The 21212-nt window shown below is 40.4% G+C and overlaps 3 protein-coding genes across 3 annotated transcripts; 2 read left to right on the top strand and 1 right to left on the bottom strand.

The window, feature by feature from the left end:
• Nucleotides 1-3279: 3279 nt before the first annotated feature.
• On the top strand, nt 3280-6635 carry LOC149501898 (uncharacterized). Its single transcript, XM_089731542.1, has 5 exons — nt 3280-3313; nt 3778-3851; nt 4697-4811; nt 5681-5989; nt 6517-6635. Exons 1-5 carry the CDS (start codon nt 3280-3282, stop codon nt 6633-6635), a joined length of 651 nt encoding a protein of 216 aa, XP_089587668.1.
• Nucleotides 6636-7989: 1354 nt separating this feature from the next.
• LOC114241823 (uncharacterized) lies at nt 7990-17025 on the bottom strand. The gene is made up of 9 exons (XM_089731541.1): nt 17021-17025; nt 15226-15437; nt 14963-15111; nt 13880-14172; nt 12494-12634; nt 10318-10328; nt 9691-9855; nt 8759-8975; nt 7990-8267 (listed from the first exon to the last, which is right to left on the bottom strand). The coding sequence occupies exons 1-9, from the start codon at nt 17023-17025 to the stop codon at nt 8075-8077; spliced, it is 1386 nt and encodes a 461-aa protein (XP_089587667.1). The 3' UTR covers nt 7990-8074.
• Nucleotides 17026-18216: 1191 nt separating this feature from the next.
• Nucleotides 18217-21212, top strand: LOC114241721 (uncharacterized). Its single transcript, XM_089731117.1, has 3 exons — nt 18217-18238; nt 19849-20052; nt 20968-21212. The coding sequence occupies exons 1-3, from the start codon at nt 18217-18219 to the stop codon at nt 21210-21212; spliced, it is 471 nt and encodes a 156-aa protein (XP_089587243.1).

Here is a 21212-nt window from a genome sequence, read left to right as displayed (position 1 = left end):
AGATGCTGCGGACTAGTGTTGAGAGATCATTAGGTGTTATCATTTAAGAAGGTCATTATGCGTGTGTAGCAACACTCCCGGTTTGAGAAGCTGAAATAACTTTGTTCGGATAGCTACGATATTCTTTATTTTAAAGTAGAGTTATAAAGAATGAGAATATTATTAATAATCCGAATTTTAAATGATAAAACTTCGTTTATTAGTATTTAGAACAGAGTAAAAATAAAATTTTTGAACGGAATTTGTTAGAGATTTAGCTGCATTTATTATAACATGAAAACTCTAAGCGTGTCCAACTAACTAAACAAGATAGCGCCATTGTTAATATTAGGCTGCACTAAAAGTATCGGGAATGGAATATTTCCACTGTTCCTGTCATATTAAAATCTTTTTAATTGAAAACTCCTTGGTTTTAAAAATCGAATACCATTTATTTATTTAACAAAAGATTCTCGGTCTTGTCACGAGGTTTTGTCAAACTTGTTTAGTCGTTGAGAAAATGTAATTGACTCGAGAAAATTCAAGAGCGATGATTTATTATGACTTTCGAAGTGGTTTAACACAAAAACAGTGTGTTGACCGGATGATTTCTGCATTTGTTGATGAAGCCCCATGCAAAACCACAATTTATCGCTCGTTTGCTGAGATTCAACGTGGACGTGTCAAGCTCAGTGATGATCCCCGTCAAGGTCGTCCAAAAACTGCAGTCACCCAAGAAAACGTTGATGCTGTGCGTAAGCTGATTGAGGAAGATCGACATGTGACATACCGCGAAATTCAGGCAACTTTAGACATTGGCATGGGCCAAATACAAATAATCTTGCATGAACAATTAGGTGTAAAAAAGTTGTTTTCCCGATGGATACCGCATTCGCTCTGTGAAGATCAAAAAGCGGCTCGCGTTACTTGGTGCGTCAGAACTCTCGAAATATTCCACGCAGGATCCTCAAATGCTGTATACAACATTGTATCAGGTGGCGAATCCTGGATATACGCGTACGAACCCGAAACAAAAAACCAGTCACGAGTTTGGGTGTTCGAAAATGAGTTAAAGCCAACAAAAATTGTTCGTTCACGGAGTGTTGCAAAAAAAATGGTGGCCACGTTTGTCTCCAAAACCGGCCATGTTACGACTATTCCTGTTGAGGGACAAAGAACGGTTAATGCAGAATGGTATGCTAGCATTTGTTTGCCACAGGTCGTTTCTGAACTCCGTAAAGAGAACTGCAACCGCCGCATCATCCTCCATCACGACAATGCGAGTTCTCACACCGCGCACAGAACAAAAGAGTTTTTAGAGCAAGAAAACATAGAATTATTAGACCATCCGCCATACAGCCCCGACCTAAGCCCTAATGATTGAAGAATAAATTGCGTGGACAGAGATTTTCATCACCTGAAGAAGCTGTGGACGCCTACAAAACGGCCATTTTGGAGACCCCAACTTCCGAATGGAATGGTTGCTTCAATGATTGGTTCCATCGTATGGAAAAATGTGTCAAATTTCGCGGAGAATACTTCGAAAAGCAATAAATACATTTTTAAATAGTAATGTTGTGTCACTTCGTTAATTCCCGAAATTTTCAGTGCCGCCCTCGTACATTTTACGACATTAATGCCCGTTTTCACCGACAAGTTCCCAAAGTGGTCCTACATAGGAAACACTTTAGACAGGAGATTACCTAAATCAACCACCTACCTAAATTCATTTTCACCATGCTTTGTGCTAAGTTTTAAGGAGTTTCTTAGTTAGGTAACGTTTTAATGTTTTGATTTGAGTTCTGTTTTATCGATAAAAATATGTGATCCGCGATTACCTTTAAAATATCCATCAAATAAAAGAATAATAAATATTAATGACAAAAAATCATAATTATACGTCTCTGGTATATAATTTATAAAAAAAAAACTCAATCTGTTATATAAATATGAAATTGAATAACGCACTTTAGTCCTGAATGTCAATAATTCAATTTTCAGAATCAATCAGAATTATAGTACAAATAATACACCACTATGGTCAAGGAGACGACCACGATTATCACTCAGTAATGAGAGGACAGGGGCTATGTCCTCGCTTTGTACAAGTTTTCAAAACGTGAACAAAAAGAAAGAGGATATAGAAGACATAAAAGACAAATTCTTCAGGAAGAATTAGAATATAAAAGAAAGTTTTACAAGAACTCATTAGAGGCAGCAGCAAAGGAAGTCGAAATTAAGAATGAAGTCTTACATCAATAATTAAAATTTAATTTAAAATAATAACTTATTTTTACTTAACTAAAGATTACAGGTAAATGAGTAAAACCTGACTGCAAATATTAACTTTCTTTTCTTTCAGTTGGTATTAAAATAGTAGCAAGAGCTATAATGAACATGAATTTAGAATTGGCTATTTAATAGTTTTTATTTTATACCCATAGAGCTGTAATCAAAATTTACTCAAACACTCGTTCACTCCAAAAACCTTACTTTTCATCTATAAGGTAAAAAAAAATTTTTTTCTAATAAAAATAGCACAGTCTCTTTTGATAGCCTATACCTAAAGACAAAGTCTTTGTCATCGTATTTTCCGAAAATTTCAGTTCTCTGACAATACAAGCGCGGCCTTTTAAGTACAGAATGACTAGAAACTAACTGTAAAGACTCAACTGCTTCCAAACTTTCTAAAAATAGAGTTAAATCATCATCTATTGTAAAAATTGTTTTCAAACCTTTTGAATGTTATGTATTGAAATAGATGACAGCAGACATAAAACTGTCTTCTAGTGTTAGGAGACAGTTAAGGAACGAACAATCGGGTTCCTAAATTTAGGGAGCCTTTTAAGAACTTAGGAGATACCTAAAGGTTGGTGAAAACGAATTTTTAATTAGGGGCTCCTTAAATGCAGTTAAGGGATCCCTAAATGTCGGTGAAAATGGCCATAAGGCGTTTAGCTGCCTTTTGATTTTATAGGCCTCATATATAAAGAAAAATAAGATTTTTTTCCGATAAACTTGATTATGCCTCTGGTATTGGTGATTTTTGACGGCGAGTGCTTGCCATCCGTCCGCATTATTCCCTTGTGCGGGTAAAGGAAATAAAAAAAAAATAGATTCCCAATAATATTTTTACACACCCTGTAAACTGCTTAAATTTAAATATCCAATGAAACGCATTAGAGTACCTACCAGTAGTAATCATGTTAATTTAGTAGCTAATCAAAAACGTTATCACCATAACAAAGCTATGGGTTTTGTTTGAGTTAAAATGTTTAATAATAACAACAATAATTAACTATGATATTCTTACAACTTGTGTTCGTTTTGAATGGTAAGCATCATGCTTTCGGACGAATTATTTGAACGTCACTAATAATTAGCGTTGGCTAACAGAATCATACTAAGAGTGTTTTCTAAATCACTAATCAGCTTAATCCTACTAATATTATAAACGTGAAAGTTTGTATGAATGTATGGATGTACGATTGGGATTGTACTTGGATGGATGGACGAGCTCACAGCCCACCTCATGTTAAGTGGTTACTGGAGCCCATACACATCTAAAACGTAAATGCGCCACCCACCTTGAGATATAAGTTCTAAGGTCTCAGTCTAGTCACAACGGCCGCCCTACTGCTTCACTGCGGAAATAGGCGGGGTGGTGGTACCTACCCGTGCGGACTCACAAGAAGTCCTATCACCAGTCACGCTTTCACGCAAAAAACACCAAATGGATTTTGATGAAACTTAACAATAATATAGCTTACAAGAAAATCAAGGCCTTATTGTTTCCAGGGCTTCTTTTATTGAAGGGAGAGATTGATTCGTGGGATGCCCATGACATTATAGGTGTTAGCGATAAACACAAGGTAAATTAGTGATTATACAATATTGCGTTGTTTAGTTTTTGATATGGATGGTAGAAGTAAGGGGCTGGGTCCTGAAACTGCGATACTTTAAGTCAAATATTTTTTTGTACAGAAACTAGCGACATCTTGTAGCGGATGCCCCTAAACTTATATGTTGTTAAAGTTAAGGCATTGAATTATTGTATAATTAAACCCGGAAAATAATAAATCATACAAGTCTTTATTTGTTGTAGACAAATTTACAAAACACTTCATTAAAAATAAAATATAGGATAGTTAATGTGTCACTGCCGTCTACAGGAGCAATGAGAAACTAATCGAAGCGAAGCCATCTAGTGGCCGACGCCCGTAAACATTTTTGTTGAGTGCTTATCTATAACTAATTAATGCGTATTATCTATGGCATCGGTAGTCGTTCGACCATGCATTTCGAGAGGATAGGCAGCATCAGAATTCGCTAATAGTGTAAATAATAAAGCTTTTGCTAAACTGTTTGTTGAATAGTTGAAAATTGATCATAAACATTGACAACCCAAGATTTATATATATGCCAATTTCTTTTATTGCTTTGACGGGTGAATTAACTCACGTTCAACTGGTGTTAAGTGGTTACCGAAGCCCATAGTAATCTACAACGTAAATGCCGCCACCCACCTCGAAACACGAGTACTAAGGTCACAGTTTTTACAGTACAACGGCTGCCCTGCCCTTCAAACCGAAACGCATTACTGCTTCACGGCAGAAATAAGCAGGGCTGTGGTAACTACCCGTGCGATTCCACAAGACGTCTTATCTCTAGTATATCTAGAACCAGTTGAAGACGAATGCTATCTTCTCATCATCAGGTAGGAAAGCTCTCGCTGGAATTGCTGCAGGACTCAAAACTGAAGCTTCGTCAGATCAGAGACATCGTGGATGAGCACAGCGTCGTAGTGGCCTTCCAAATTGGATATATTTTGGGTGTTTATTTTATATTGTCGAGCCCATGGCCATCAACAACGTAACTGCCGCCTCACATCTTGAGTCATGAGTTCTAAGTCTCAGTTTTTTCAGTACAGCGGCTACCCCGCCTTACAAGCCGAAACGCATTGCTGCTGCATGGCAGCAATAGGCGGGGCGGTGGTACCTACCCGTGCGGACTCCTTTTTTTTCTGCTTAGATGGGTGGACGAGTTCACAGCCCACCTGGTGTAAAGTGGTACCTGGAGCCCATAGACTTCTACAACGTAAATGCGCCACCCACCTTGAGATACCAGTTCTAAGGTCTTAGTATAGTTACAACGGCTGCCCCGCCCTTCAAACCGAAACGCATTACTGCTTCACGGCAGAAATAGGCAGGGCGGTGGTACCTACCCGCGCGGACTCACAGCACCTCCTACCCGCAGTAATTACGCAAATTATAATTTTGCGTGAACGATTTTTATTATACGATTCCTTCACCGTGGGAGTCAATCGTGAACATTTGTTGAGAATGTATTTCATTAGAAAAATTGGTACCCGCCTGCGGGATTCGAACACCGGTGCATCGCTCAACATGAATACAACGGACGTCTTATAGAGTCAACTATAATATGCTATTCAAATTTCGATCTCTTGTTTCAAGACGGCGTGCTTTAATGATGGCGTTTGCTTTAAATATCAGACATACCCACCCAAATAGTCCATTAAACTAACTCCAGGTCAGATTTATCCTTTAGGCCACGACGACTTATAGTATAGAGCCAATTAATATGCTATTAAAATTTCGATCTCTTGTTTCAAGACGAGTGATGGCATTTGCTTTAAATATCAAACGCCTTACACCCAATTAGTCTATTAAACTAACTCCAGGTCAGATCAGGGAGAAATATAAGCGAATGTTGGAGACGTATCGTGACGCGAGAGATCGTTACACCAACAGAACCCTCCTCGCCGGTCCGGGCGTGAGGGTTTTCAAGCCCCTCCACTACATAATCAGCATGGAACTTGTCCACACTAAGGAGGTGGACATAGATAAGTTGGTGAGCGTGTTGGAAAGCATTCCCACGAAGATGATGGGCTCTAAGGATTCAGTGATAGTAATAAAGAATAACACCAAGTTACTTTTGAGGAGCAACGAAGGTAAGTCTTTATTAGGGCATACCAGCGAAGTCTGTTCAGGTTCCACAAGGTAGGTACTAGAATCCTGCCTATTTCTGACCTAATGCAGTAAAACCGGAGTCTGACGTGTCAAGATGACCGGTAATATTGACGTGGTTGATCTCTATAGGCTTTGCTGAACATAACGTCAGGTAGACCATAAGCCCATCCGAGCATCGTATCGATAAAAAAAAAGCGTGTAACGTGGTGCACGTGAATGAAGTGAAACTTCTTTTTCGATGTGTAGTGTTGTGTGGTTTTCTTCATTTTTCATCCTTAAAACATATTGCTCTTGTAATAGTGAATGCTGTGTATAAGAGATGCGACATCTTCAACATTTATATTATATATATTTCAAATTACAGACATTTAAAAAAATTTTTTTTTTTTTAATAGATCATTAAAATATTGGACGCTACTAGTTGCTAACGCTCGCGCTGGCGCGCCGGCTCCATCGAATTATAAAACGTTGTCACGTCAAAAAATCTCTCTTTTTTGGAGTCGCCCAGAAAAGCTTAATGTTTATTATTTTTCTATTGTTTCTTTAGACTCTGCGTACCTGGCGCTTCGGAGACAGGAGGAGGAGCTGAAGAGTAAATACCGTGAGCAGTATACCATGAAGAAGTTGGGTCTAATGGGAAACGAAAGCTTAATTTTCGCATTGTAAATTAGAACATAACTAACATTAAGATTAAGGTTATGGTAGGCAGCGGCTTGGCTCTGCCCCTGGCATTGCTGACGTCCATGAGCGACGGTGACCACTTACCATCAGGTGGGCCGTATGCTCGTCTGCCTACAAAGGCAATAAAAAAAAAAAAGATGCATTTGTTTCTATTCTTCTTCTTCTTAGTCGCATACTTCATTGCTGAAGGTCGTGTCCCTGAAACCCCTTCGTGGTTCTTTGTACCTTTGTCAGCTTCCGTTTCCTTCGGGTTTCGGCTTCTCTCAGGGCGGTCGCAACAGAGAGTCCAGTGAGCGCAGTTATCTGATCTATTAAGCGTATATATGCTTAATATATACGCTATATAAGCGTATATATGCTTAATATATACGCTTAATTGGCCGTCCACGGAATTCGGACGAATGCTCCGAATTCCGTGGACGGCCAAAACGACAGATAAATCTATCCTCGATCTAGCTTCGCATCATAGTCAGGCTCTCAATCTATTACCAGAGGATCCTCAGCTACTTCGGTCATATTGCCCGCCGACAGTCAGATAACTTGGGCAAAGTGATTGTGACGGGCAAAGTAGAAGGAAAGAGACCCCGCGGCCGATTACCTAGCCGTTGGTGTGATCAAGGAACTGCTCTAACTGGGTTGCCAGTCGCAACCGCCATTCGAGCAGCTGAGGACCGGACGAGATGGAAACAGCTCACGAGACAGGCAACGGTCAAGTTTCAGGGACACGACCTTCAGCAATGAAGAAAGCGACGAAAAAGAAGAAGAAGAAGCGTATATAAATATGTAGGGACAGAAAATTTTCTTGTGTAAATACAGAATGTATTTGAGATAGAGATACGTAATGCGTACTTAACAAATGTTCACGATTGACTTCCACGGTGCAGGAACCTCAACTATAATTATTGATTGATAGATGGGTAGGTATATTGTAGCCAATAAGCCTGATGTCGTGTAATAAAAATCAAACCCGCAAAATTATAATTTACGTAATTACTAGTGGTAGGACCTCTTGTGAGTCCGTACGGGTAGGTACCACCGCCTCGCCTATTTCTGTCGTGAAGCAGTAATGCGTTTCGGTTTGAAGGGTGGGGCAGCCGTTGTAACTATACTTGAGACCTTAGAACTTATATCTCAAGGTAGGTGGCACATTTACGTTGTAGATGTCTATGGGCTCCAGTAACCACTTAACACCAGGTGGACTGTAAGCGCGTGCACCCAACTAAGCAATAAAAAATAAATAAGAAACATACCTCTTTGGTTGTAAAATACTTCGTATACCCTGGCTACTCCTCACACGTAGCGTGAAAAAAAACGCTTAAAAGCTTCAATAAAATCTCAATTGTGATTTTGGGTTTTATTTATTCAGATACAATTCAATTTAAATCGATTGCTGACCGCCGACCATGGGCACGAATTGCTGACGCTTAAAGCCGTTGCTTACGCTTGCTCACATATTTGGCCATGTCAATTAGATGGCTTATCTCGATCGCTTGACTGGCTATCTGTTCGTATGCATTTATATGCTCGAGCGGTTTCCACTCCCTATACAATCGTTTTAAAGTAGCCGCTATGTCGATCATTACATTGTACTTATCTGTAATATCGCCTATTAGGTATCTGCGAAGGAAGATCAGTATGAGTATAATTTTTGGGCGTAGATAAGCATTTTTTATTGCTTGTAGGCATATGAGCATACGGCCAACCTGATGGTGAGTGGTTACCGTTCGCCCATGGACGTCAGCAATGTGTGTGTGGCGCGACAATAACCACTCGTATTTACAGTAGAACAGTGGGGGTTGTTTGTTCAGGAGTTCTCTTAAATAATTGTTTAACTACACGCGTTGGATTTATAATGCTTAATTATTCATTTTAACATTACGGAAACGGTCCACTTAACTAATCTTATTCAAGTAAATAACAGTGCTGCGCCCGATATATATAAACAGTATGTTTTCGCAAAGTTATAGCATTATAATTTACGTTAGTGCTAGTCGAATAAGACCTACCAGATGAAGGTTTACAGTTTTGCCGCAGCCAAGGTATTAACCTACCGGCAGTCGTCAGCGGGATACGCGATGCTGACGCCCGCCCATACGCTGAACACTCACCCAACTTCGAAGGGCGTCGAGTTCTGATACTGCTGTCGGATCTGCACGGCTTTGTTCGCTTTCATGTCGCTATCTCGGACCGTTTCATACATCAGCCTGAATAGTTTCAAACGCATTGTGTTCTCGTCCGACTCCGGATCAGGATGTTGAGTTCCTTCGTCCTGTCTCCTTTGGATCAGCGCGGCGATGCCGACTCGCCTGTCTATCACGCTTGGACCTTTGAATATTTAACAATGTTCATGAAAACGTTGGCTGCTATGTACGTCACCAGTTCCCTACGCGGCGCACTTCCCGATCCTGCGGACAGAATGGAAAGCAGTCGACGTCGCCCAAAACACGTCATCTCGGATCCTCCCGATCCACTAACGGTGCTTCTAGGTACTTCAAGCACCGGTCACCGTTCTCGTCGAACCCGTCGCTTGCGACGAAGGGCTCGACGAGTAAATTAACTCTCAGACACAGCCCACTGAGTTTCTCGCCGGATCTTCTCAGTGGGTCGCGTTTCCGATCCGGTGGTAGATTCTGCGAAGCACGGCTCTTGCTAGGGTTCGTGTTAGCAACGTCATCAGGTTAGAGCCCCGTGTTCACCTACAAAAGTTAGGGTTACGCTGATATAGCCTCTCAAGGCTCTCAGCATAGGTATGAAAAAAAAAAAAAAAAAAAAAAAAAAAAAAAAAAAAAAAAAAAAAAAAAAAAAACGCGGCGCACTGAAGTGATTATGTCAATTTCTGTGCTATACTATACCTTAAAAACTTGGGTGACGCATTTACGTCGTAGATGTCTATGGGCTCGAGTAACCACTTAACACCGGGTGGGCTGTGAGCTCGTCCACCCATTTTAGGAATAAATAAATAAATGATACTTATCGATTGAAAAAATAACATATCTATATAAATGTTATTATGATAAATATTTATAAAGAAATAAGAAACCTTGTTTCTTCATTAGAGCATCACTGATCGCGTTCCTGAGCACCGGTGAGCCTCCAGACGGCTTCGAAGACGGATACTCGTTCAGGAGTTTCAACTTCACGTTCCAAGAGAGGTCGTTAAGGATATTCTCCTGGAGTTTGGTTACATTGGTGGCTAGCGTTGCATCTAGAAAATGATTGGGCGTGTTATCAATATAAGTATTTATTTAATTTATTTATTCAATTCAATACAAAGTCAGGTTTACAGTTTGTACCAAAGCATTACTAAAATTATTAAGTACTAGCTGTACCCGTCCGCTTCGCTGGGCATTTAAAATGAACATTATTATTTCTCACACCCACAAAGATTCTCATCATTAACGCCCCCGCAACTGGTGTAGGGAGTCCAATACTCATATAAATATCAGCCTATCCATTAAGCACATGTATTTTCTACATGGATACCAAGTTTCAAGTCAATCGGATGCACGGTTCAGTAGTTGTAACGGAACATCCGTAAAAACCACTGTAGATTTATATATTAGTTTACATTTATGTACAAGAATTGCTCGTTTAAAGAGATAAGATTATGTATTATGCTAAAAATAACATTATTTTCTACAAAAGTATTCCCCAACTATCGGCAAACACATCAGCATCCTGGATTTCGGACAAAAATTCGTTTAAAAGCGCAATAGTCCTGGCCATAGGACATTTCCTAGTTCTACGGGTCCTCAGCCCCACCAACGCCGCGAATAAGTGGTAACTTCTACTGTACTATACCTATTTTTTATGGTAATGATGGACATCAAGCAGGTAATGTCACTACCCGTCTCGAGACATCAGTTCTAAGGTCTCAGTATAGTTACAACGGCTGCCCCGCCCTTCAAACCGAAACGCATTACTGCTTCACGGCAGAAATGGGCAGGGCCGTGGTACCTACCCGTGCGGGCAATACGCTCCCAAGACCAGTAAATATTCCACCAGGATATTCTCAAGTTACTCCAGAATGCCGAAACAATTGCTGTGCGGAAAACGGAACGGCCGCTGAAGTCGGTATTTTCTCCGGCTCCGGCTTTTATTGCCTTTGTAGGCAGACGAGCACGGCCCATCTGATGGTGAGTGGTTACCGTCGCCCATGGACGTCAGCAATGCCAGGGGCGGAACCAAGCCGCTGCTTGCAAAAGCTTCCAATACTTCAGTTTTCGTGATCGCATATGTTTTATTCATCGAAGTTTAAATATTTTGTTGACTACCGTCTAATTTTTAATAAAAAACTTTTCTAAGCTTTTAAGTTTCATTTCACATAGAACGAACCAGCATATTGAGGTCTGTCGGTTCTATAAATTTGCTTTTATCTTCGCGTTCATAGGGTCCAGGGTTCAAGGCTTCATAAGATCAAGATTAGCGTGTTGTTGTGTAATTTCAATGGACTAATTTTTTTCTACCTAAGCTGGTAGCCTTATAGGCTATGCCAACAACACCGAGCGAGTAGTTGAGTTCACGGAGCTCTAACCTGAGGACATTGCTAACACGAACCCTAGCAAGAGCCGTGCTTCGCAGAATCTACCACCGGATCGGGAACGACCCACTGAGAAGAGCCGGCGAAAAACTCAGTGGGCTGTGTCTATGGGTTAATTTACTCGCGTACCTTTGGCGAGGACGATGACCGGTGCTTGAGGTACCTTATAGCACCGTTAGTGAATCGGGAGGATCCGTAATGACGTGTATGGTTTCACATACGTGTGACTAGCTTGCTTTGTTTAGTAACGTTATAATGATATTATAATGTGTGACGGTAAAATATGTTTCAATTAAGGCCTGTTAGAGTAAAATCCTCTTGATTCGAATGCGTATTAACACATTAACTGTAGCGTAGGTCACCGGTGCCCTACGCGGCGCACTGAAGTAATTATGACGATTTCTGTTATTAAGGCGCCTGGATTGCCTAGCTTTGCTCTTTTAAATCTCTTGTAAATAGATTAATTCTCAGTATCGTTCGGATTCGTCTCTCCCAGAATCTACTAGATATTCCGGTGCCTTAAGGAGATAGAAGAGAGAAGTCGACATAATTACTTCAGTGCGCCGCGTAGGGCATATGTGCCCTATATGACAGTCAATGTATTAAGCTTTCGAATTCAGAAAGCTTTTCATACTTGCCGAGCTTCGCATTTGGCGAAAGTATTATAGTCGTCGTGGCCTAAAGGATAAGACGTCCGATACATTCGTATGTAGCGATGCAACGGTGTTCGAATCCCGCAGGCGGGTACCAATATTTCTAATGAAATACGTACTCAACAAATGTTCACGATTGACTTCCACGGGGAAGGAATAAAAAACATCGTGTAATAAAAATCAAACCCGCAAATTTATAATTGGCGTAATTACTGGCGGTAGGACCTCTTGTGAGTCGGCACGGGTAGGTACCACCGCCCCGCCTATTTCTGTCGTGAAGCAATAATGGGTTTCGGTTTGAAGGGCGGGGCAGCCGTTGTAACCATATTGAGACCTTAGAACTTATATCTCAAGGCGGGTGGCACATTTACGCTGTAGATTTCTATGGGCTCCAGTAATCACTTAACAACCAGGTGGGCCGTGAGCTCGTCCACCTATCCAAGCAATAAATAAATAAAAGTTACTTGTCATAGTTACCTCAATAATACAACTTACTCAACTGAACAAAACCACTCATCTAAGCAATAAAAAAAAAAGGAATTTCTATAACCGAAGATCTAAAAATTCGGCAATAAAAGAACGCTGTCAGTCAAGAATATTAATATTATAATAATTAAGACGGTATTCGCAAATTCACTAATCAAGTCTACCAATAATAATCGATTTCCCATCCGTAATCCAAGTCCCACATTTTCTTGGGGTGCTTCGGTTTTTTCGTGGGTCCATACAGCGTCTTATTCCTGTTCTTCCAGAACCTCTTCATGTTGAACATCTTCCTCTTCTTAGTGGATCTAAATGCAGACGTGCGCTGGTTAGCGAAGAGTATCGATCAACACCTTAAGATTTTTTTTTATTTTATTGCTTAGTTCCGTGGACGATCTCACAGCCCACCTAGTGTTAAGTGGTTACTGGAGCCCATAGACATCTACAACGTAAATGCGCCACCCACCTTGAGATATAAGTTCTAAGGTCTTAGTGTAGTTACAACGGCTGCCCCGCCCTTCAAACCGAAACGCATTGCTGCTTCACGGCAGAAATAGGCGGGGTGGTGGTACATATCCGTGCGGACTCACAAGAGGTCCTACCACCAGTAAAACAGAAACTTTCGTTATCCAGCTGGGCTAGAGGCCTGATACAGAAGGCAATTATCCTCGATACTGCGCGTATTGTGAGGAGTTTTCTCATTCTGGACTCCTAACCACTAGTAAGGTTAATAAGCTTTTAAATATATATATAGGTAGTAGAATAATAAAAACTAGTGGCCCCCCAATAGCCGAAATTCGACTATAATTAATTGAAATTAAAACTTTGAACATTATTAAGGTTCTATAGACAAATAGTATTAAAGATAAATAATATTAATCTATGCTCAATTTGACCATAGACTTTAAACAATAACAAAAGTTTGACAATTGACAATAAACACAGCGAGTATACATGGTAGTGTGTGTAATGTTTTTATTATTATTTATATCATGTATTTTTTATCACTAGAGGTCCCGCAGTAGTCGAAATTCGACTATAATTAATTGGAATTGTAAGTTTGTACACTATTATGATTGTATTTTATACTTCTATAATCACAAATTTCGCCAAGACTACTCTATAAAAAAATATTAATAAAAACAAACAATACTTAATTTATTCTCAATTTGACCACAGACGTCAAGAACAAAAGTTTGACAATAAATAGTATGCATGCGTGTGTGCGTCAAATACATGGTATGTAGTGTGTGTAATGTTTTCTTTATTGATTTAATGTATCTTTTATGCATTATTTTAAAAAAATATTAGCATTGTGCACTTCTTCTCTATGTTCTCTATAAGTGTGGAAAATTTCATACTACTCCGCGCAATTTTCGTAAAAAGGGATACAAAGTTTTTGCTTCACGTATTAATATATAGATAATTAAAAAATACATTAACATTCTGCACTCCTTCTCTATATTCTCTATAAGTGTGGGAAATTTCATACTCCTCCGTCCGCGCAATTTTCGTAAAACGGGACAGAACATTCTAGACGAAACCTCACTCACCTCATAGTCGGATAATTGATGCTGAAGTGTTGCTTCGTCACCGCGTCATTGTATGGACTGCCGAAGCCATAGGGCACGGCGTATTTATTCTCAATCTCGTGCAGCATATTAGCCAGATGCTCGATCTGCCAGTAGTGTCTTTCGATCTCCTCCAAATACAGCACAAGCTCCATCAGATACAGCTTGGTCCTCATGTAGGAACTGGTGTTATATTTATCGACCATCTTGCGATATTTCTCCTGTATCACGTAGGTAATGTAGCCGACTTCGAAAGGTGGAGTGTTTACGTTATCCTGTAGCCGTAGAGGACAAGTTAGTCGTCGTGGCCTAAAGGATAAGACGTCCGGTGCATTCGTATGTAGCGATGCACCGGTGTTCGAATCCTTCGAATGAGTTCTTCGCATGGGTAGGTACCACCACTACCCCACCTATTTCTGCCGTGAAGCAGTGATGCGTTTCGGTTTGAAGGGTGGGGCAGCCGTTGTAAATATACTGAGACCTTACAACTCATATCTCAAGGTAGGTGGCGGCATTTACTAAGCAATAAAAAAAATTAAAAAACAATCATCATCAGTTATCTATTAGGTCATTGGAATGTTTTCATAACACGTTCAGGAGCTGGGCAGTTCGGTAGCCTTCTAGAATTATCTGCGGCTTGGACGCGCTCGCTCTGCCCCCGTGGGACGGGAGAGGTTCTGACGTTGCAAACATTGACAAAAAACTAGTCAAGTGTGGCCATGTCTTAGATGACAATATCCGAACTGTTCTTTAACCATCTTGCATAATAGCGTCCGGGTTACAGACAGAGAGAAAAAGAAAGAGAGGGAGAATATAATTCATTGCGCATTAAAACACAATTAACATCAAAAAAGTGGTCTATCAAGGTAGACCAAGCAATTACGCATATGAATTAAGAAAATACATATTTACAATAAATATAACGTCTGCATGGCTGGGCCCATGATGCTCTTAGTCTTCTTACAGTGGACGCCTGCTTTGATTCAGTTTGCTCTCATCCGTCCGTGACGGGCATTCGAACTTTAACTAGGTTCATCTCTGACAGACCCAAAGACCTTAGCTTACCTGTCTAATGTACTGCAGCTCAGACAACCTTTGATTGGTGTCCTGTATTATATCCGACGTCGTGTTTATAATCAACAGGGCTGAAAACAGATCGGCGCCTTCCAACTTTATCTTCTCCGTTTTTTCCGAGGTCTGTGTTAAGCCACTACCTAAAAATATTAAGGTATTGAGTTTCACGTTTTCGTGGGCATTCGGCAACCGCTTATGGCCGCGTGAAAAGTCAATGAAACAATAATTGTGACAAATCCAAAGTTTTTACTTACGTGCGTTAGAGAGGGCTAGAGAGCGTACAGTACCCGGCGAGAGATGCCGCCCATCGGTCTTTAGAAAGAGACAATCGGCTAATTCCGGCTTCGTATAGCGCTGTCTCTGTCGCACAAAACACGAGAACAACGCGATCGAACACTTCCGCGATTGAACGTCAAATAGCTTAAATGTCAAAACATCATTGAAATTGGTCCAGCTATGTCGAAGTCTGTATGGAACTTGTTTTCATTTTAAACCTAATCTTTAGGTAGCCTTAGAGCAGAATCTACCACCGGATCGGAAACGCGAAAACACTGAGAAGATCCGGCGAGAAACTCAGTGGGCATCTATTTGTATAGATCTTTATATTAACGTCACAATCTTTTTTTTTAAAACCTTCATGTTTTATTAATTTCCCGTCTCTTTTGTCCTTGTCATCTGTCATTTTTGGAGTTTACTCCTTTAGAATCGATTTACATATATAGGCCCGGGGTATGAAAATTATGGGGACCAAAATCGTACTAGCATGTCACACGAAATGCGTTATGCGCATGTCACACGAAATGCGCGCCGGGCTGCTGCGCCGGCAGTCCGCCACAAAGCCTCGTACTGATCGCGCGTTTCTCTCATTATTGTATTTTCATATATTTGTTAGTCGTTTGTTTTGTGTCTCGTTAATTTGTTAATAATCTGTAGTGTATCGTGTTGTCGTAATATAGAACTATTTCTCGTATTGTTTCGTTTAATTTTTTATATCCAGTAAACTCCAGTCGTGCGTCGGAGCGGACACACACACTTTTTTTTCCTTTTCTTTTGCGACTTCCTTCAAATAGGTTGAATAATGGCCTTTGACTGATAGTGGCCTTTTTAGTCACAATATAGTTTTAATAATGCCTATGACTGGAGAATACTGAAGTGTTCCCCATATTTCGGCGTTCCTACCAGCAAGCCATGATCGCAACATGAAAACAATTCATAAAATATAACATAAAACACTTACGTATAAACAATAAGATTAATAGAGTGTTCATTTTCTTTTCTTTTCTGACATGCACGGATTACAATCTGTCAGTTTTGACAGCCGGGCCACGCAAAGGGAAATAAAAACATTAGAGTCTGTACTATTCTTTGCAATCTCAGTTAATAAAGTGTTAATGTTTTTTAACTAGTACCATCACGCGGATTTTACATTATTTTATTTAACAAGCTTGTCGAGACGAAATCTCTAGAATTGTCGAGTATATTCCACACAACTCGAGTATTTTGTTTTTCCGCTTTCTGATAATAGATGGCGTTGTACTTCTCGAGCGTTCTAGATGCTGCTAGATCCTTTGATATTCGTTCAGCTATTCGGCGATAGATGGCGTTACTCTTACCGGCGTAACAATATTAAATATATGTATATTAGTCGTCGGTTTTCATGATAAAGGCATTAATTACTACATAGTTATGTGTAAGCTAAGGTTAGTTTGAGGCCAGACACTTTGTGTTTTTGGCCGATTATGTATTGAGATTAAATAGACGAGGACATGCAATACGCAACCTGAACACAGTGACCCACCTTGAGACATGAGGTCGAATTCTCAATTGTCGCATAACCTCGTATAAGTATATAAAGTATAATCCTTAGCACAACTGGAATACAATTTGTACATCACTTCAGACAGACAAACAAATTTCGATAGTAGAGATATTAAATAGTAGACGCAAAATCGATATAAACTCGAAATAAAACAGTGCATTTTACGAGGTAATTACAAAAATTGATGCGAACTTTTAATTAATCTATTCGTTCACGTATTATTTGTATACGTCATTTTAATCATCAACTTCGTAAATGCACTTCTGAGCTTTTCACAGAATTTAACTGTAAAACAAAAACTTTTAATATTTTTCTTTACGTGATTCGCGAGTTAGGCGCAATTAAGGCTAGCGTTACATACTGTTTTTAATCTAACATTTTTTAATGTCATTATTAATACCGTAAAATTTTTTTTGTTAAATTTTTATCGTGTTTGTTTGAAATATTAACGATTTATTGCGCGACTTATTTCGTGATCTGAACAATGAGTAAATCATGATCGTTATATTACTTTTTGTTCTGTGTAAGTATTGTTATTATATTGATAAAGGACTTGGATTTGTGTAGGATAGTAAGTTGTAGTCGACTGCTAGAACCAGCCGAAGTAATCGTAGTGTAATAGATAAGACAGCCGGTATTGAATGACGCGACCGTGCCAAGGTTCGAATCACGCAGGCGGGTACTAATTTTTCTAATGAAATACGTACTTAACAAATGTCCACGATTCCACGGTAAAGGAATAACATAGCGTGTAATAAAAATCATATCCGCAAAATTATAATTTTCGTAATAGCTGGTGGTAGGACGTATTGTGAGTCTGCACGGGTAGGTACCACCGCCCTGCCGTGACTTGACGTGAATCAGTAATGCGTTTCCGTTTGAAATGTGAAGCAGCCGTTGTACTGTTAAACCTGACGCCATTTTCTTCATCATTATTATTGCCTTTCATGGTGACAGTAATTACGATTTACTATGCCAATGTATTCCTTTATTACATTTCTAGAGTACAACGTTAACAACAGAGAGCTCCGCTCCTTTCGGCTGCTCGAGTCTAGATGTTTTGAGTGACAATAGTCACTCGTATTAAAATTTATAGTAGAAAGTGTGGGTAGCTTAGTAATAAATTCGCTTGAATACCGTTTCGTTGATATGCGTAACATTAAGAGGGTAGTTCACTTTAACTGTTTTTAGTTTAAATAGTGATGTTACGCCGAGATATATTTTTTATTTTTTTATTTTTTTATTGCATATAATGTATAATATAATATATAATATAATATTATTATATATATATATAATGGAGGATAATTAAATTTTCCCTAAATAAGTCATCGATCCCTGCGTCTCCAACCATACGGGATGGCCGCCGCGCCCGCTGCCCTGGAAGACCTGGGCGGACCAGCTGATAGCCATTCATCTTATAAACATGACAGCAGAACTAATCAGAGGTACGTGCGTACTGGTCTCCTCCAGAAAGAAAAATCTTTCTTTCCTATTACCTGCTCGGGTGTAAGGCTCGAATCAAATTCTCACATTTGCATCGGTCTTGGGCAGTCTGGTCTACCTCCTCCCACGTTATTCCCAATACACCCATTTTCTGCTCTAAAAAAATCCCAAAAGATCCATGTATAAATGTGGTCGAAATTACTGGTGGTAGGACCTCTTTGAGTCCGCGGGAGTAGGTACCACCACCCTGCCTATTTCTGCCGCGATGCGTTTCGGTTTGAAGGGTGGGGCAGCCGTTGTAACTATACTGAGACTTTAGAACTTTTATCTCAAGGTGGGTGGCGCATTTACGTTCTAGATGTCTATGGGCTCCAGTAACCACTTAACACCAGGTGGGCTGATGTGCGATTTAATTTTCTTTTTTGTACCTTAATCTTGAATAGCATCAGTCTATAGCAGTTCACTGGACATAGGTCTGGCACACCACTGAGCACAATCCTCGGCTTCTCTCGTCCAGCTCTTTCCAGCGACCCGAACATAAGAGCATTGCTCCTCCATCGCATTTATTACTGTCGTTAAGTTATTTCCGACCTTGCAAATGCTTCGTAGTCTGGCGGATCCTGGAAATCCCGGAAAACTGCCAGAACTTGAAAGTCGAGAAACGATTTTGATAGACAAAGATCCCCGGATCCACTCTCGGCGCTTTTAAGCTCTTCAAGCCCCGGTCACCGTCCTCATCGATTGCTACAAAGATTAACCCACGCGCGATTTCGATGCGGTGGTAGATTCAGCAAAGCACTGCTCTTGTTAGGGCTAGTGTTAGCAAATTCTCTCAGTCAAGCACCGGAGCTCTACGAGCGAACTATCCTATAAACACAGCCGACTGAGTTTCTCGCTGGATCTTCTCAGTGGGTCGCGATTCCGATCCGGTGTTACATTCTGCGAAGCACAGCTCTTGCTAGGGATAGTATTAGCAAATTTTCTCAGTCAAGCACTGGAATTTGACGAGCGAACTATCCTATAGACACAGCCGACTGAGTTTCTCGCCGGATCTTCTCAATCGGTCGCGATTCCGATCCGGAGTTATATTCTGTGAACCCATGTCCTTGCTAGGGCTAGTGTTAGCAAATTCTCTCATGTCGAGCCCGTGAGCTCATCTACCGTCCGGGCGTAGCTTAAATAGCCCCTTAGGCTACCAGCGCATAGGTAAGGAAAAGAAAACACGTCGTTACGACTAATTGAACAAAAGAATAGTACATTGTGCACCAAGAGAAAAAAGTTGGAGATTTCCTCCCGCGTGTAAAATTACCGAAGCCGAGCCGAAGGCGAATTTTTAAATAAACTACTACTAATTGAATAAGAATAACTCATCTTTGTTTAATACTTCACTATTAAATTTTATTGCCTTTTGTTTATTTCACTTCTACACTAAACACAATGCACAAAAATGGCGGAGAATTTTAGGTGCGTGAGAGCAGACGTAGACACTTATAACGCGCATGCGCACTTGTCAGTACCCAGGGAGAAACAGTTAGACTTTCTTTCCTGTTCAGCGGGAGGAAAACCGAACTTTCGGCGTAGGTAGGAGAAAAAAAACATTTTATATTCGCAGATGCGGATTTAAAAGTGAGGCACGCTGATAAAATCCAGTCCCAGTACAAGAATTCAGTGACATACGAATTAGGCACTATAGCCGCCGGCATCCAAGACAAATATAGGCACATGCTGGAGATATACAGGATTTATTCCAATGTCACGTTGCATATGGCGGTCAACTTCACAATATACGACAGCCTGAACGCGTATCACGTTCTGCGTGAGTGAATTTAAGTTATATTACGTATCCATCCGTGTGCAAGTGGCAGTGGGCAGGCCGCATAGCGCGAAGATCGGACGGCCGATGGGGCGGAAAGATCCTCGAGTGGAGACCACGTACTGGCAAGCGCAGTGTGGGACGGCCACCTACGAGATGGACCGACGACCTGGTAAGAACCGCTTGGTCACGTTGGATGCAGGTGGCAACGGACCGGCCGCACTGGAGATCACTTGGAGAGGCCTATGTTCAGCAGTGGGCAGTGGACAGGCTGAGATGATGATGATGACGTATCCATCCTAAAATGTGAACAAATGCGAATAAAAGTTGTTATTGCAGATAATAAATAGCTTTTTAGCTTTTAGAATATCATTCGTGAAGAAAAAAAATAACAACTGTTCCAAAACAAATTCATGATCTATAAACATACCTAATATCGTCGTAAAAGTAGCTTTGATGCAATATAAATAATGTGTGTATGTGTGTGTTTCTTTCTTAATTAAGTTTAATTATTGATTTTTACATATTTGCCATATTGCCAAAAGAACTCTGTTCCAATCAGGTATCCATAAAAGCAATCTCTGTTTTTTTTTTCATGTAAATATTTTTGAAAAAAAGTTTTTTTAGTGCTAAGATGGGTGGACGAGCTCACAGTCCACCTGGTGTTAAATGGTTACTGAAGCCCATAGACATCTATAACGTAAATGCGCCACCTACCTTGAGATATAGGTATAAGTTCTCAGGTCTCAGTATAGTTACAACGGCTGCCCCGCCCTTCAAACCGAAACGCATTACTGCTTCACGGCAGAAATAGGCAGGGCGGTGGTGCCTACCCGTGCGGACTCACAAGAGGTAAACCAGTAAAAAATAATACAACATTAATGAACGAACCGCAACCAAATAAATTGTTTTTTGTAGAAAGCGATTACAATGAGATCAAAGTGGAGCAAAATCTATTCTATGAGGTGCTGGCGAAGCACGAGGGTGAGAAACGGAAGCTGGAGAAGCTGAGGAAGAAGCAGCTGGATAAGATGAGGGGCTCGCTCGGCTTCGAAGGGGGCGGCGGGAGAGGTCGCCGACTCGGAAACAGAAAACCGGCGTTGTGGAGGGACGGCGGAGCTTTCGAAGCTGAGAACTTTGATTTCGGTGCTGATTGGAAATAA

The sequence above is a fragment of the Bombyx mandarina genome, chromosome 11, assembly GCF_030267445.1.
Source record: "Bombyx mandarina strain Sakado chromosome 11, ASM3026744v2".
Taxonomy (NCBI): Eukaryota; Metazoa; Arthropoda; class Insecta; order Lepidoptera; family Bombycidae; genus Bombyx; species Bombyx mandarina.
Note: the sequence above shows the minus strand (reverse complement) of the source record. Positions and strands in the feature narration are given on the sequence as shown.

What these genes read in the sequence shown, in the direction of transcription:
- LOC149501898 (XM_089731542.1), top strand. Translation starts at nt 3,280, where the DNA reads ATGATATTCTTACAACTTGTGTTCGTTTTGAATG. An exon ending in ACTTGTGTTCGTTTTGAATG is followed by an intron (nt 3,314 to 3,777) that starts GTAAGCATCATG and finishes TATTGTTTCCAG; the next exon opens with GGCTTCTTTTATTGAAGGGA. An exon ending in GTGTTAGCGATAAACACAAG is followed by an intron (nt 3,852 to 4,696) that starts GTAAATTAGTGA and finishes TCTCATCATCAG; the next exon opens with GTAGGAAAGCTCTCGCTGGA.
- LOC114241823 (XM_089731541.1), bottom strand. An exon ending in TCTAGCCCTCTCTAACGCAC is followed by an intron (nt 15,112 to 15,225) that starts GTAAGTAAAAAC and finishes TAATATTTTTAG; the next exon opens with GTAGTGGCTTAACACAGACC. An exon ending in ATCAATTATCCGACTATGAG is followed by an intron (nt 12,635 to 13,879) that starts GTGAGTGAGGTT and finishes GTCTGCATTTAG; the next exon opens with ATCCACTAAGAAGAGGAAGA.
- LOC114241721 (XM_089731117.1), top strand. Translation starts at nt 18,217, where the DNA reads ATGACAGCAGAACTAATCAGAG. An exon ending in GACAGCAGAACTAATCAGAG is followed by an intron (nt 18,239 to 19,848) that starts GTACGTGCGTAC and finishes TTATATTCGCAG; the next exon opens with ATGCGGATTTAAAAGTGAGG. An exon ending in GAACGCGTATCACGTTCTGC is followed by an intron (nt 20,053 to 20,967) that starts GTGAGTGAATTT and finishes TGTTTTTTGTAG; the next exon opens with AAAGCGATTACAATGAGATC.